The 13,531-nt window shown below is 44.2% G+C and overlaps 1 protein-coding gene and 1 pseudogene across 4 annotated transcripts in view; both read left to right on the forward strand.

Annotated features, from left to right (window-relative positions):
• The window catches only part of SLC9A8 (solute carrier family 9 member A8), a 78,935-nt gene that overhangs the window by 15,623 nt on the left and 49,781 nt on the right, over nucleotides 1-13,531 (forward strand). For all 4 annotated transcript variants that reach the window (XM_002830409.6, XM_063720659.1, XM_054542319.2 and 1 more), the window contains exon 4: nucleotides 11,025-11,083. In XM_002830409.6, the coding sequence (XP_002830455.2) occupies nucleotides 11,025-11,083 (59 nt within the window). The remainder of the gene's footprint in view (nucleotides 1-11,024; nucleotides 11,084-13,531) is intronic.
• Nucleotides 623-9,037, forward strand: LOC129052245 (cytokine-like nuclear factor N-PAC; annotated as a pseudogene).

The raw sequence follows: 13,531 nt of genomic DNA on the forward strand, positions 1-13,531 counted from the left end.
AGAAACGGGTTTCACCATGTTAGCCAGGCTGGTCTCGAACTCCTGACATCAGGTAATCTGGCTGCCTCGGCCTCCCAAAATGCTGGGATTACAGGTGTGAGCCAATGCACCCCGCCTAATTTTATATATATATATTTTAGTAGAGACGGGGTTTCTTCATGTTGGTCAGGCTGGTCTTGAACTCCCAAACTCAGGTGATCCACCGCCTTGGCCTCCCAAAGTGTTGGAATTACAGGCGTGAGCCACCGTGCCTGGCCAAAAAATTGTTTTTAATTTAAAAAAAAAAAAGGGGCCTGGCACAGTGGCTTATGCCTGTAATCCCAGCACTTTGGGAGGCCAAGGTGGGCAGATCACCTTCAGGTCAGGAGTTTGAGACCAGCCTGGCCAACATGGCAAAACCCCATCTCTATTAAAAATACAAAAATTACCCAAGCATGGTGGCATGTACCTGTAATCCCAGCTACTCGGGAGGCTGAGGGAGGAGAATCACTTGAATCTGGTAGACGGAGGTTGCAGTGAGCCAAGATTGTGCCACTGCACTCCAGCCTGGGTGACAGAGTGAGACTCTGTCTCAAATAAATAATAATAATAATAATAATGTATTAATATATTTTACGCATTAGCACAGTGCATGGCACACAGTATGGATGTGTGTGTGTGTGTGTGTGTGTGCATTTATTTCTTTTTAACACAGTGCAAATACATAGGTATGTGTGTATGTGTGTATATATATATATATTTTTTTTTTTTGAGAGTGAGAGAACTTGTGCTGGGATTCTACACTTTGTAACCTGATTATTAATACATTTGAGGATGTTTTCGGTGGCCCATGCGTTGGGGATGGTTGGGTAGTAAGATGGGGGCTGTGAGTTCGCTGCTCAACAACTTGATGTGGGGGAAACTTGGCTGGTATCCTACTTCACCAGGAAAGATCGTTAATCCACTGAAGGACTTGAAGAAACCTCATAGGGCCAGGCGTGGTGGCTCACACCTATAATCACAGCACTTTGGGAGGCCAAGGTGGGCAGATCACGAGGTCAGGAGATTGAGACCATCCTGGCTAACACGGTGAAACCCCGTCTGTACTAAAAATACAAAAAAAAAAAAAAATTAGCCGGGCGTGATGGCGGGCGTCTAGTCCCAGCTCCTCGGGAGGCTGAGGCAGGAGAATGGCGTGAACCTGGGAGGTGGAGCTTGCAGTGAGCCGAGATCGCACTACTGCACTCCAGCCTGGGCAACAGAGCGAGACTCCATCTCAAAAAAAAAAAAAAAAAAAAAGAACCTCATGGAAAGAAATGCTTCTTTGTGAAATTTTTTTGGAACATAAGATCATGCCTGGATTAAAGTGAAACAGCTGAAGCCATATCATGCTCATAAAGAGGAAATGATAAAGATTAACAAGGGTAAACTATTCCAGCAAGTGGTGGATGCCGCCAAAGAGTTTCTCAGGAGAGCCCACAGGGAAAGATCAGACGTCATCCCACAATTCTGCTGATGACAAGAATCAGCTTAATTCCAGTGAGGAGAGACGTGGGCCAAACTCAGGTGATGGGAAGTGCAAACAGCCTGTCTGAAGGGAAGGTGAAGAAGATCATGGGAGAAGGAAAGAAGCGGGTGTCTTCGGGCTCTTCAGAGAGAGGCTCCAAATCCCCTCTGAAAAGAATCCAAGAGCAAAGTCCCCAGAAGCGGGGTCAGCCCCCAAAGGATGAGAAGAATGTCACCATCCCGGAGTCCAGTACCTTGAAGTGGATGATGGCCAGACCAGTGGCCGCATTTAAATGGCAGCCGACCAGAAGCGAGCCTGTTAAAGATGCAGATCCTCATTTCCATCATTTCCTGCTAAGCCAAACAGAAGCCATCTCTGTCTGTTACCAGGCAATCACAGAGAAGTTGAAAATATGTGAAGAGGAAATTGGTTCCACCTCCATCCGGGCAGCTGACAGCATGGCCATGAATGGCAGCATCACAGACAAAAAGGTAGGATTTGGGGGCCTTGGTCTTAGGAGAAATGGAATCGTCTCTTAACTTGCTAAAAATGGGTCACACGGTGACTGTCGGGAACCGCACTGCCAAGAAACGTGATTTGTTCATTTAGGAGGGGGCCCGCCTGGGAAGAACCCCTGCTGAAGTCCTCTCAACCTGTGACATCACTTTCGCCCGTGTGTTGGATCCCAAGGCAGCCAAGGACCTGGTGCTGGGCCCCAGTGGTATGCTGCAAGGGATCCGCCCTGGGAAGTGCTACGTGGACATGTCAACAGTGGACGCTGACATAGTCACTGAGCTGGCCCAGGTGATTGCGTCCAGGTCGGGGGGTCGCTTTCCAGAAGCCCCCATCTCAGGGAATCAGCAGCTTTCTAATCATGGGATGTTGGTGATCTTAGCAGCTGGAGACAGGGGCCTATATGAGGACTGCAGCAGCTGCTTCCAGGTGATGGGGAAGACCTCCTTCTTCCTAGGTGAAGTTGGCAACCAAGCCAAGATGATGCTGATCGTGAACATAGTCCAAGGAAGCTTCATGGCCACGATCACCGAGGTGCTGATCCTAGCCTAGGTGTCAGATCAGTCCCAGCAGACACTCTTGGACATCCTCAATCAGGGGCAGTTGGCCAGCATCTTCCTAGACCAGAAGTGCCAAAATACCCTGCAAGGATATTCTACCTGCAAGGATTTCTACCTGAAATACATGCAGAAGGATCTCTGCTTAGCCATTGCGCTGGGCAATGCGGTCAACCATCCGACTCCCATGGCATCTGCAGCCAGCGAGGTGTACAAAAGAGCCAAGGCACTGGACCAGTCCGACAATATGTCTGCCGTGTCCCGAGCCTACATACACTAAGCCATCAGACCCCCCGCCCCCAGCCCTCTAATCTCTTCGCTAACCCCCTCTTCCTCACATGGGGTCAGGGGCCTGGGACTTTGCTCTGGACCAGCCCACCTGTCTCCATTTCCTCTTACACAGACTTTGAGACTTGCCATCAGCACAGCACACAGCAGCACCCTTCCTTTGAGGCTGGTATGGAGGGGACGAGTGTCAGCAGGATTGGCTCATGGGAAAGCTCTTGAGCTGGGCACTGGACACACACACACACACACACACACCACACACACACACACACCACCCACACACACACACACACACACACTCTCTCTCTCTCTCTCTCACTCGCCCCAGGATAGAAGCTGCCCAGAAACAGCTGCCTGGCTTTTTTTCTTCTTCCAAGCTTGTCTTATCTCAAACCCCTTCCAGTCAAGGAACTAGAATCAGCAATGAGGTTGGAAGCCTTCCCACAGCTTCCCCCAGAACGAAGAGGCTATAGTCATGTCCACGTCCCCCACTGAATTCTCTGCAGGGAGAGGCCTTGGGCCCAGATGAGCCAGACCAGACTCCAGGCAGAGGGTCCCATGGGGCCCCCAAACTCAGGTGTTGAGCTGAGAAAGAGAAAGACGTTCACGTCTAAGCATCCAGTGTGCGCCTAGCACTCCTTAGACGCCTTTGTGAACTGAAAAGAGACTGGCAGAGTCCTGCAAAGATGAGGCCCTGGCTTTCCAGGGAGTATGGTGAGCATCTGGCCTTCACTGCCTCGAAGTGACGCCCCAGACATCACTGCCACAGTGGGCGCTTGCCCCGCCCTGGGCTGTTCTGGTATTTGGATTTGCATTCCAGTCCTTGGGAGGGGGTCCTCAGGGTCATTAGTGAGGAGCCAAGAGGAGTGGGGGTTGGGGGACACTCCTTCCTGTTTCTGTTAGGCCACAGACTCTTCACCTGCCTCTGAAGAGCTGCTCTGACCTTGGTCTCCTCCCCGCAGTCCCACATTCTCCAGCCTGCCCTGCCAAGCCCCCTGCATGCCCACTGCTCTCTGTCCTCCCTTCTTCCCACCTTCCTCTCATGGAGACAGTATTTCTTTCTGTCTGTCTGTCCCCTCTTTGGCCCAGACCCAGCCTGACCAACGATAAGCATTTCTTAGGCTCAGCTCTTGATACGGAAATGAGTGTCTTCACTCCAGCCAGCATCATGGTCTTCGGTGCTTCTGGGCCTGGGGTCTGTCAGGGGTGAAAAGAACTGGGCCTGACCTACCTGAACTGACTGACCCTCTGGGGTGGGTCTGGGACATCCTCGAGACCCTAGCATTTCTCCTTGGATAGGGGACCGTAGGGTGCTTGGGATGTTGCATAAGAACAGGAAGTCACCCAAGGGATGTCAATTTCTTATCCCTCTGCATGGGTTGGATTTTCCAAAATCATAATTTGCAGAAGGCCAGCACTTATGGTGGAATGTATATTATAAGGCAGGCACACTGGGGCAGGGTCCCTCCCCTCTCCCCACTCACGGCTTTGGCCCATTCACAGATTAGAACCTGGTTTAGAGGATTGCAGAAGACGAGGTGGGAGGGCAGGGAAGGTGCCTGTCAGGTTTTTAGCACAGTTCATTTCACTGGGATTTTGAAGCATTTCTGTTTGAACACAAAGCCTGTTCTAGTCCTGGCAGGACACATTCTGGGGGAGGGGTGGAGGGGTGGAGGAAGATGTGGTAATGTAACCGGTTAGTCAGTGTTGTCTTAGTATTGTTGACAATTCTGTAAAGTTCCTTTTTATAAATATTTGTTAAGCTGTTTCACCTTTGTTTTGAAATCCTTCCCTTTTTTTTTTTTGGAGACAGAGTCTCACTCTATCACCCAGGCTGGAGTGCAATGGCTTGGTCTCAGCTCACTGCAACCTTCCCCTCCTGGGTCCAAGCGATTCTCCCACCTCAGCCTCCCAAGTAGATGGGACTACAGGCATGTGCCACCACACTCGGCTCATTTTTGTATTTTTAGCAGAGACGGGGTTTCACTATGTAGGCCAGGCTGGTCTCGAACTCCTGACCTCCTGATCCGCCTGCCTTGGCCTCCCAAAGTGCTGGGATTACAGGTGTGAGCCACCGTGCCTAGCCAGTCCTTCCCTTTTAAGCAGAAAATGTGACACTTGTGAAAAGCTTGTAACACAGCACTTCCCTTTTTTTCCCTTTAAACCTTTAAATGACAAATCTAGGTAATTAAAGTTGTGAATTTTTATTTTTGCTTTGTTTTTAATGAACACTTGTCTTTCAGAATAGGATTGTGTGATAATGTCTAAATGGCAAAAACAAAACATGATTTTGCACAATTAACAAAACTACTGCAAGAAAAATAAAACATTTCTTGGTGACAAAAAAAATTAATACATTTGAAACATTTTTCACGTAACCTTACTGACCAGGAATACTTATATTTTACAGTCATAATGGTAGCCCTGCAGTGCACTCTGGGAGTGAGCGAGTGAGCATTGGCAGTTCATTGTAGTAGTGTAGGCAGCCTGCAGTAGTGCAGTCTCCTGTGTCTTTAGCATGATGAGATGGTAGGATGCACCCGAGCCAGCGGGCCAGCATCCTTGCTGGCCCTAAGCTCTCAGAAAAGCTTGTAAAACTCTCTGAGCTTTCCTGCAGTGTTCTTTTGAGGATTAGAAGTAATTGAAAGTGACAAATCCTGAAAGAAGAAGCTCAACAAATAATCATTAATTGCTCCTGATCCTCTGAATGAATTGAGGGGTGTCCTTAATTAGGTGTATGCACAAAGATCAACTAGGAGCAAAGGAAAATGTTAGAACTTGTATTTCTATTTATTTTTAATCTCACTCTTACAATTTCTATTTTTTGCGAATATTTTTAAATATAGGCTGGGCGCAGTGGCTCACGCCTGTAATCCCAGCACTTTGGGAGGCTGAGACAGGCGGATCACCTGAGGTTGGGAGTTCAAGACCAGCTTGGCCAACATGGTGAAACCCCGTCTCTGCTAAAAATACAAAACTTAGCCAGGCGTGGTGGTGCACGCTTGTAATATTAGCTTGTCTCTCTCTCTCTCTCTGTCTCTCTCTCTATATATATATATACATACACACACTATATATATACACACACACACTGTATATACACTATATGCACTATATATATACACTGTATATACACAGTATATCTATATACACACTACATATATACTATATATATACACGCACACTATATATACGCTATATATAATATCTGGTGGCCAGTTGTGTGATATACATTCATTTTCTCTGTTAGGTAGATTGATTTGATCTAACTTTGAGCCTCAATCTCAAGAGATAAAGTAGTAGTTTGCCAATTTAATGCTGCACAAAAGATTATTTAAGTAATAATAACAATAATATCACATTGTATTTTACAAAGCTTCCTAGTACATCATAAATAATAATAAGACACAGTCTTGGGCAATAGAATAATTACTGATTTTCAAATGTAACTGCTTCATGTGTGATTATAAATGAGGTAATCATGGCATTAAAGTTTGGTATACATTTAGAAGGGAAAAAGAAAGTTGAGGTTTTAGTAAAGCAGAAAAACACTAAGCTTTAAAAATGAAGCCTGAAACCATGGAAAGAGGTTTAACTTCTCTAGTAATCAGGATAATTGCTGAATGCAAATTGAATCAAATACAAATTGAAACATTAAAGTACAATTTCTTGCCCACTGTGTTGGCAGAAATGTTAACATCTGATGATTATCCAGCGCGACTGAGGATGTGGGACGCTTTCTTGTGGAAGTGGTACAACCACTTTGGAGGATAATTTGGCAGCATTTTCAGAGTTAAAAATGCTCATGCTTTGTAAACCTGCCGTTTGTAGTCTCTGGATCTGCCCTAGGGAGATAGTCTTGTTTTTTTTTTTTTTTTTTGTGAATGTCTTCCACAGGGAGATACTCTTAACACAGAGTGGCATGTACAAGCATGTTCAATGCAGCACCACTGTTAATAGCAAACAGTTGGAGGCAACCATCAGTGGGGGAATGGTTAAAAAGGTTGTGATTTTTAAAAAAAAGGTACAATATAATTCACATATCATAAATTTCACCATCTTAAAGTGCACAGGTCAGAGTTTTTTAGTATATTCACAGAGTTGTACTACCATCACCTCTACCTAATTCCAGAACATTTTCATTACCCCAAAAAGAAACTCATACCCATTAGCAGTCACTCCCCATTTCCCCATTTCTCCCTTCTCCCATCCCCTGGAAACCACCAAACTACTTTCTGTCTGTGAATTTGCCTGTCCTGGACATTTCATATAAAGAAATAGAATCATACAATCTGTGGTACTTTTTATTTGGCAACAACTTTATTGAGATGTACTTCGCATACCACACAATTCACCTTTTTTTTTTTTTTTTGAGATTGAGTCTTGCTCTATCACCCAGGCTGGAGTGCAGTGCTATAATCTCAGCTTACTGCAACCTCCGCCTCCCGGGTTCAAGCGATTTTCCTGCCTCAGCCTCCCCAGTAGCTGTAATTACAGATGCCCGTCACCACGCCCAACTAATTTTTTTGTATTTTTATTAGAGACAGGGTTTCACTATGTTGACCAGGCTGGTCTTGAACTCCTGACCTTGGCCTCCCAAAGTGCTGGGATTACAGGCATGAGCCACCATGCCCAGCCAATTCACCCATTTTAAATGTACAACAGTTTTTAGTGTGTTCAGAGTTGTGCAGCCATCACCACAGTCAATTTTAGGACATTTTTATCACCTCAAAAAGAAACCCCATGCCCTTTAGCTCTCCTCCCTATCCCTGGGCAACTATTACTGTCCCTGTAGATTTGCCTATTGTGGACATTTCATATAAATGGAATGGTAAAATGTATGGTCTTTTGTGTCTGGCTTCTTTCACTTGGTGTATTTTCAAGATTCTTCCATGTTCCGGCAGGTACCAGTACTTCATTCCTTTTCATTGCTGAATAATATTACATTGTATGGATATACCACATTTTGTTTATTCACTCATTAGTTGATGGACATTTGGGTTCTTCCCACTTTCTTTTTTGAAACGGAGTCTCACTTTGTCACCCAGGCCAGAGTGTAGTGGCGCAATCTCAGCCTACTGCAACCGCCACCTCCCAGGTTCCAGCGATTCTCCTGCCTCTCCCAAGTAGCTGGGACTGCAGGTGCATACCACCATGCGCAGCTAATTTCTGTATTTTTACTAGAGATGGGGTTTCACCATGTTGCTCAGGCTGGTCTTGAACTGACCTCAAGCAATCCACCCACCTGGACCTCCCAAAGTGCTGGGATTACAGGCGTGAGCCACCACACCCGGCCTCTTTCCACCCTTTGACTGTTTGAAATACTGCTGTTAGGAACATCTGTGATAGGTTTTTACATGAACATGTATTCAGTTTCTTTGAGTAGAATTGCTGGGTCATAAGGTAACTTTTTGAGGAATTGCCAAACTGTTTTCCATGGTGGTTGCCCCATTTTACATTCCCATCAGCAATGTATGCGTGTTCCAATTTCTCTATATCCTTGCCAACACTTATTTCTCATTTTTAAAATTATAACTGTGAAAGGAAGACAAATCTTGGGACCCTGAAATCACTAAGCTAAAGGGAAAAGTCAATCTGGGAGCTGCTTAGGACAAACCTGCCTCCTATTCTATTCCTAAAAAGATAGCTACTAAGATAAAAAAGTTACATACCTCCCTCTCAATTTGTACACAAGAAAATTCCTTGTGGACAAAAGACAGAACTCAAAGTCACCTCTCTCTTTGTTGAGATAAATGCATATCTGATTGCTTCCTTTGGAAAGGCTAATCAGAAACTCAAAAGAATGAAACTGTCTCTTATTTATCTGTGACCTGGAAGCCCCCTCCCTGCTTCTAGTTGTCCCACCTTTCCAGACCAAACCAATGTACATCTTACATTGTTGATAGATGTCTCATGTCTCCCTAAAATGTATAAAATGAAGCTGTGCCCCAACCACCTTGGGCACATGTCGTCAGGACCTCCTGAAGCTGTGTCATGGGTGGGCATCCTTAACGTTGGCAAAATAAACTTCCTAACTTGACTGAGAGTTGTCTCAGATACTCTGGTTTACATAACCATCCTAGTGGGTGTGGAGTGGTATCTCACTGTAGTTTTCATTTGCATTTCCCTAATGATTTATGATGTTGAACATCTTTTCATGTGTTTCTCAGCCATTTGTATATCTTCTTTTCCAAAATATCTATTCAATTTTTTTATTATTTTTATTTTTATTTTATTTTATTTTATTTAATATTTTGAGATGGAGTCTCACTCTGTCCACCAGGCTGGAGTGCAGTGGCATGATCTCAGCTCACTGCAACCTCTGCCTCCTGGGTTCAAGCGATTCTCCTGCCTCAGCCTCCTGAGTAGCTGGGATTAGAGGCACCCACCACCACCGCCAGCTAATTTTTGTATTTTTTTTAGTAGTAGAGACAGTATTTCACCGTGTTGGCCAGGCTGGTCTCCAACTCCTGACCTCAGGTGATCCGCCCACCTCAGCCTCCTAACCTGCTGGGACTACAGGCTTGAGCCACCACACCTGGTTGGTTCTGTGTGGCATTTTTATACTCTGCTGCCCAGCTATTAAAAGGAATGAAGCAAATCTATACATAATAATCCCTGACTAGATCTCTAAGACTTAATGTTGAGCAAAATAGCAAGTAGTAGGATGATACATTATACTACCATAAATTTTATATAAATAAATACACTCAGGTGTGCCATGCATACATACACTTACACATACACACACAAACACACCCTGGTACTGTTCAGTTAAATATATATATATGTAAGAGGATAGAGAAGGGCCTGATACAGTATTTCCCAAACTTTCCAAGATAGTTTGTTACCTTGGGCCAGGAAGAGAGAGAACGAAGATGGAGGTGGAAGTGGGGTATGATCTAAAGGGGCTTTTGTCTTATTTATGACATTTTACATAGTATCCACATACTATTTGGCCAATAAAACATGTAAAAGCTCCTTAAAATGTAATTACAACCTGAAAAAATAAGAACATGGCAGCTGTTGGGGAACTGTAGCAGGAGATGGGTTAGAATCCATGCTCCATGCCCCCTGGCAAGGGAATGTGTATTCATTGACTGCTTTTATAGCTCAGCTTTATTTTGTCTTGGGTCCTTCCTCTTTTTCAAAATAATTTTATTATTTTTTAATACTGTATAACAATTCAAATAGCATGGAGGTCTATAAAGTGAAAATGAACTTATCTCCCCTTTTCACCTGAAACTACCCCACCCTGTGGTAGTGTTAGTGCCTGTCCTTTTCCCGCTCAACTTCCGTGTTCTGGTATTGTCTCCTGCCCACCCAGTAAGCTGTGCTTCCATCTTCTCGTTGATGGCGAAAGCGCCTTCCTCCATGGGAAAGTGAAGTCTTCGTTTTGAAGCATCCATGGAATGGCCTGCAGGCTTGCTTTGTGTCACCTCCTACCCGAGATTGTGATAGTAGGTCTGGCGTTCTACTTGGGCGTCTTTATTTTATAAAAAGTTCCCATGGTGATTCTGGTGAACCAACAGAGGGTTAAGAGTCATTTATCTAGGGAGTAGCAGAGCAGTCATAAACTGTGCCCATGCTGCTTCTTTGAGAATTATTTTTGGTAGCCGCTTTGTGAGAGTGATGAGCCTGTCAGCTTTATGGAAACATGCCTGAACTTAGATGGTCTGTTTTCTTCCAGGAATTTCACAGAACTTTTACTTTAGGTAATTTTCAGCATTTGTGTTTTTCTAACTAAATATTCTACATGGAACTGCTATTTGGGTCTGAGAAAGTGATCATGGATTCTTTTTTGAAAATGATGGAAATAAACAGTACATGGCAAACTTAGCTTGTAAACTCTGCATTTCACATTGTAAATGGGTGGATATGGTAAAAATGACAGGCGGTAAATCTTCACCAGGCAGAGTGTCCATGGGTCTTGCTTTAAAATACTTTTCCTCCCCCACAGCCTGACTTTTGTGTTTCATTTTAGTGTGTTTGCCTGAGATGTGAGCGAGAAATTCATGTGATAGATGTCTCATGTCTCCCTAAAATGTACAAAATGAAGCTGTGCCCCAGCCACCTTGGGCACATGTCGTCAGGACCTCCCGAGGCTGTGTCATGTCTTAAATTTGAGTAATCTTTCTCATATCTTAAATTTATGTTAAAGTTTACATTTTCTCTTGTAGGTATTCTCATGGGAGCAGTTATAAAAATTATAGAGTTTAAAAAACTGGCGAATTGGAAGGTAGGTTTGCCCTTTGGTTGTTTTTAATTTTAGTAACATTGATCATTATGCTGGCTTTTTTGTAATTACTTGGCTATCAGTGGAGTTATTTATATTATTATATTATATATCCCATTACTTTTTAATTTTTTTATTAGATACAGGTTGATGCCTTTACATCTGAGTTTTTGCAGAAGCATAAGTCTCATGCTGTTTCAAGTGAACATGGGCGCCAATGTCATTTTTTTTTGTTATTATACTTACATTTTTGTAATCCTAGACTAACTACTTTTTTAGGCAGGAAAATTCTCTAATTAGCATTAAACATTAAATACTGTTTATTGCTCCCAATTCCATTCTGACAACTGAGGATAATAAAACATACTTGTCCAGTACTGTGAGACACAGTGCTTTATATATTGTAGCTCGTATTATCCTCATGACAGTCATGTGAGGTGGATTGTCTGGGTATTGTAATATCATCACCTCGTTTTTACAGATGAAAAGAGTGACACTCAGGGAGATTGGGATGTATTCAATGTCACAGAGCTAGAAAGAAAGCAGCCGAGTGGAGTCTTGTGTCCAAACCCTCTGGCCTGAATATGCAGTGTTTTCTCCACCATACCTGTGAAACTGTAGAGTGTAAAATTAGCAAGACAAACCTTATAGACTAACGTAAAACACAATTTGAGGCTGTTATAAATAGTAGTAATGAAATATTTTGTATACTAAATAAATTTTCAAAATGTATATTGAGCTCTGGAGAGTGATAAGACACACCTCTGCTGGGGAGGCCCCACTGGAGCACATTGCATGTGGGATCTCTGCCTTCCTGCTACTTGGTTACATTTAACCACCCAAGAGTGGGTCATGACTGAAGAGCCTTTTTCTACTCCTAGGCTGAATATAGCCTGATTTGTAGATTTTGCCCACTAACCCATTTTGTTTGATCTGATTTAAAAATCATTTGATCAAGGCTGGGCGTTGGTGGCTCACGCCTATAATCCCAGCATTTTGGGAGGCCAAGGTGGGTGGATCACCTGAGCTCAGGAGCTCGAGACCAGCCTGGGCAACATGGTGAAACTCCGTCTCTAAAAAAATACAAAAAAAAAAAAAAAAGATCAAAATTTGAATTGACTTTAAAACAATTAAAAATTGTTAGATTTTGGGTGGGTGCGGTGGCTTATGCCTGTAATCCCAGAACTTTGAGAGGCCGAGTCGCATGGATCATCTGAGGTCAGGAGTTTGAGACCAGCCTGGCCAACATGGTGAAACCTCATCTCTTCTAAAAATACGAAAAATTAGCTGGACGTGGTGGCACGCACCTGTAGTCCCAGCTACTTGGGAGGCTGAGGCAGGAGGATCGCTTGAGCCCAGGAGTTTGAGGCTGCAGTGAGTTATAATTGCACCACTGCAGTCCAGCCTGGGCAACAGAGCAAGACCCTGTCTCTAAAAAAAAAAAAAGTTGGGGCAGGCTTCCTGGAGGAGCCTGCATTTGTGGAGAGTCAGAGTGAGAAGCAGGATACCTGTCTGGAAACCAGCTGTGCAGGGAGCAGTGGGAAGTCAGAAAAACAGGAGCTGGTGGTTTCTTTCCCTGAAGTTCTGATTCCAAACTGACCTGCTGGGTCTGCCTTCTACCTGTATTATCATGTGCTTAATATTTTTCTATTAACTTGCTTTTTAATTATATATATGTATATATATAATTTATTTATTTCTTATTTTCTTTTTTTGAGACAGAGTCTTGCTCGGTTGTCCGGGCTAGAGTGCAGTGGCACGATCTCGGCTTACTGCAACCTCTGCCTCCCGGGCTCAAGTGATTCTCCTGTCTCAGCCTCCTGAGTAGCTGGGCAGGAGAACAAGCATGTGCCACCATGCCCAGCTAATTTTTGTATTTTTAGTAGAGATAGGGTCTCACCATGTTAGCCAGGCTGGTCTCAAACTCCTGACCTCAAGTAATCCACCCACCTTGTCCTCCCAAAGTGCCAGGAGTACAGGTGTGAGCCACTGCACCTGGGTGTGGCTAATTTTTAAAAAAATTTTTTGTAGAGACACGATGTCACTATGCTACCCAGGCTGTTCTCGAGCTCCTGAGCTCAAGTGATCCTCCCACTTTGGCCTTCCAAAGTGTTAGGATTACAGGATTGAGCCACGTGGCCTATATATATATATATATATATATATATATATTTTTTTTTTTTTTTGCTTGGGGGTGGTGGGGAGCAGACAGAGTCTCACTATGTTATCCAGGCTGGAGTGCAATGGCGTGGTCTCAGCTTACTGCAACCTCTGCCTCCCAGGTTCAAGCAGTTCTCCTGCCTCAACCTCCTGAGTAGCTAGAATTGCAGGTGCCTGCCACCACGCCCAGCTAATTTTTGTATTTTTAGTAGAGACGGGGTTTCACCAAATTGGCCAGGCTGGTCTCGAACTCCTGACCTCATGATCCATCCACCTTGGCCTCCAAAAGTG

This window comes from Pongo abelii, chromosome 21 (assembly GCF_028885655.2).
Source record: "Pongo abelii isolate AG06213 chromosome 21, NHGRI_mPonAbe1-v2.0_pri, whole genome shotgun sequence".
In the NCBI taxonomy this organism is placed as follows: domain Eukaryota; kingdom Metazoa; phylum Chordata; class Mammalia; order Primates; family Hominidae; genus Pongo; species Pongo abelii.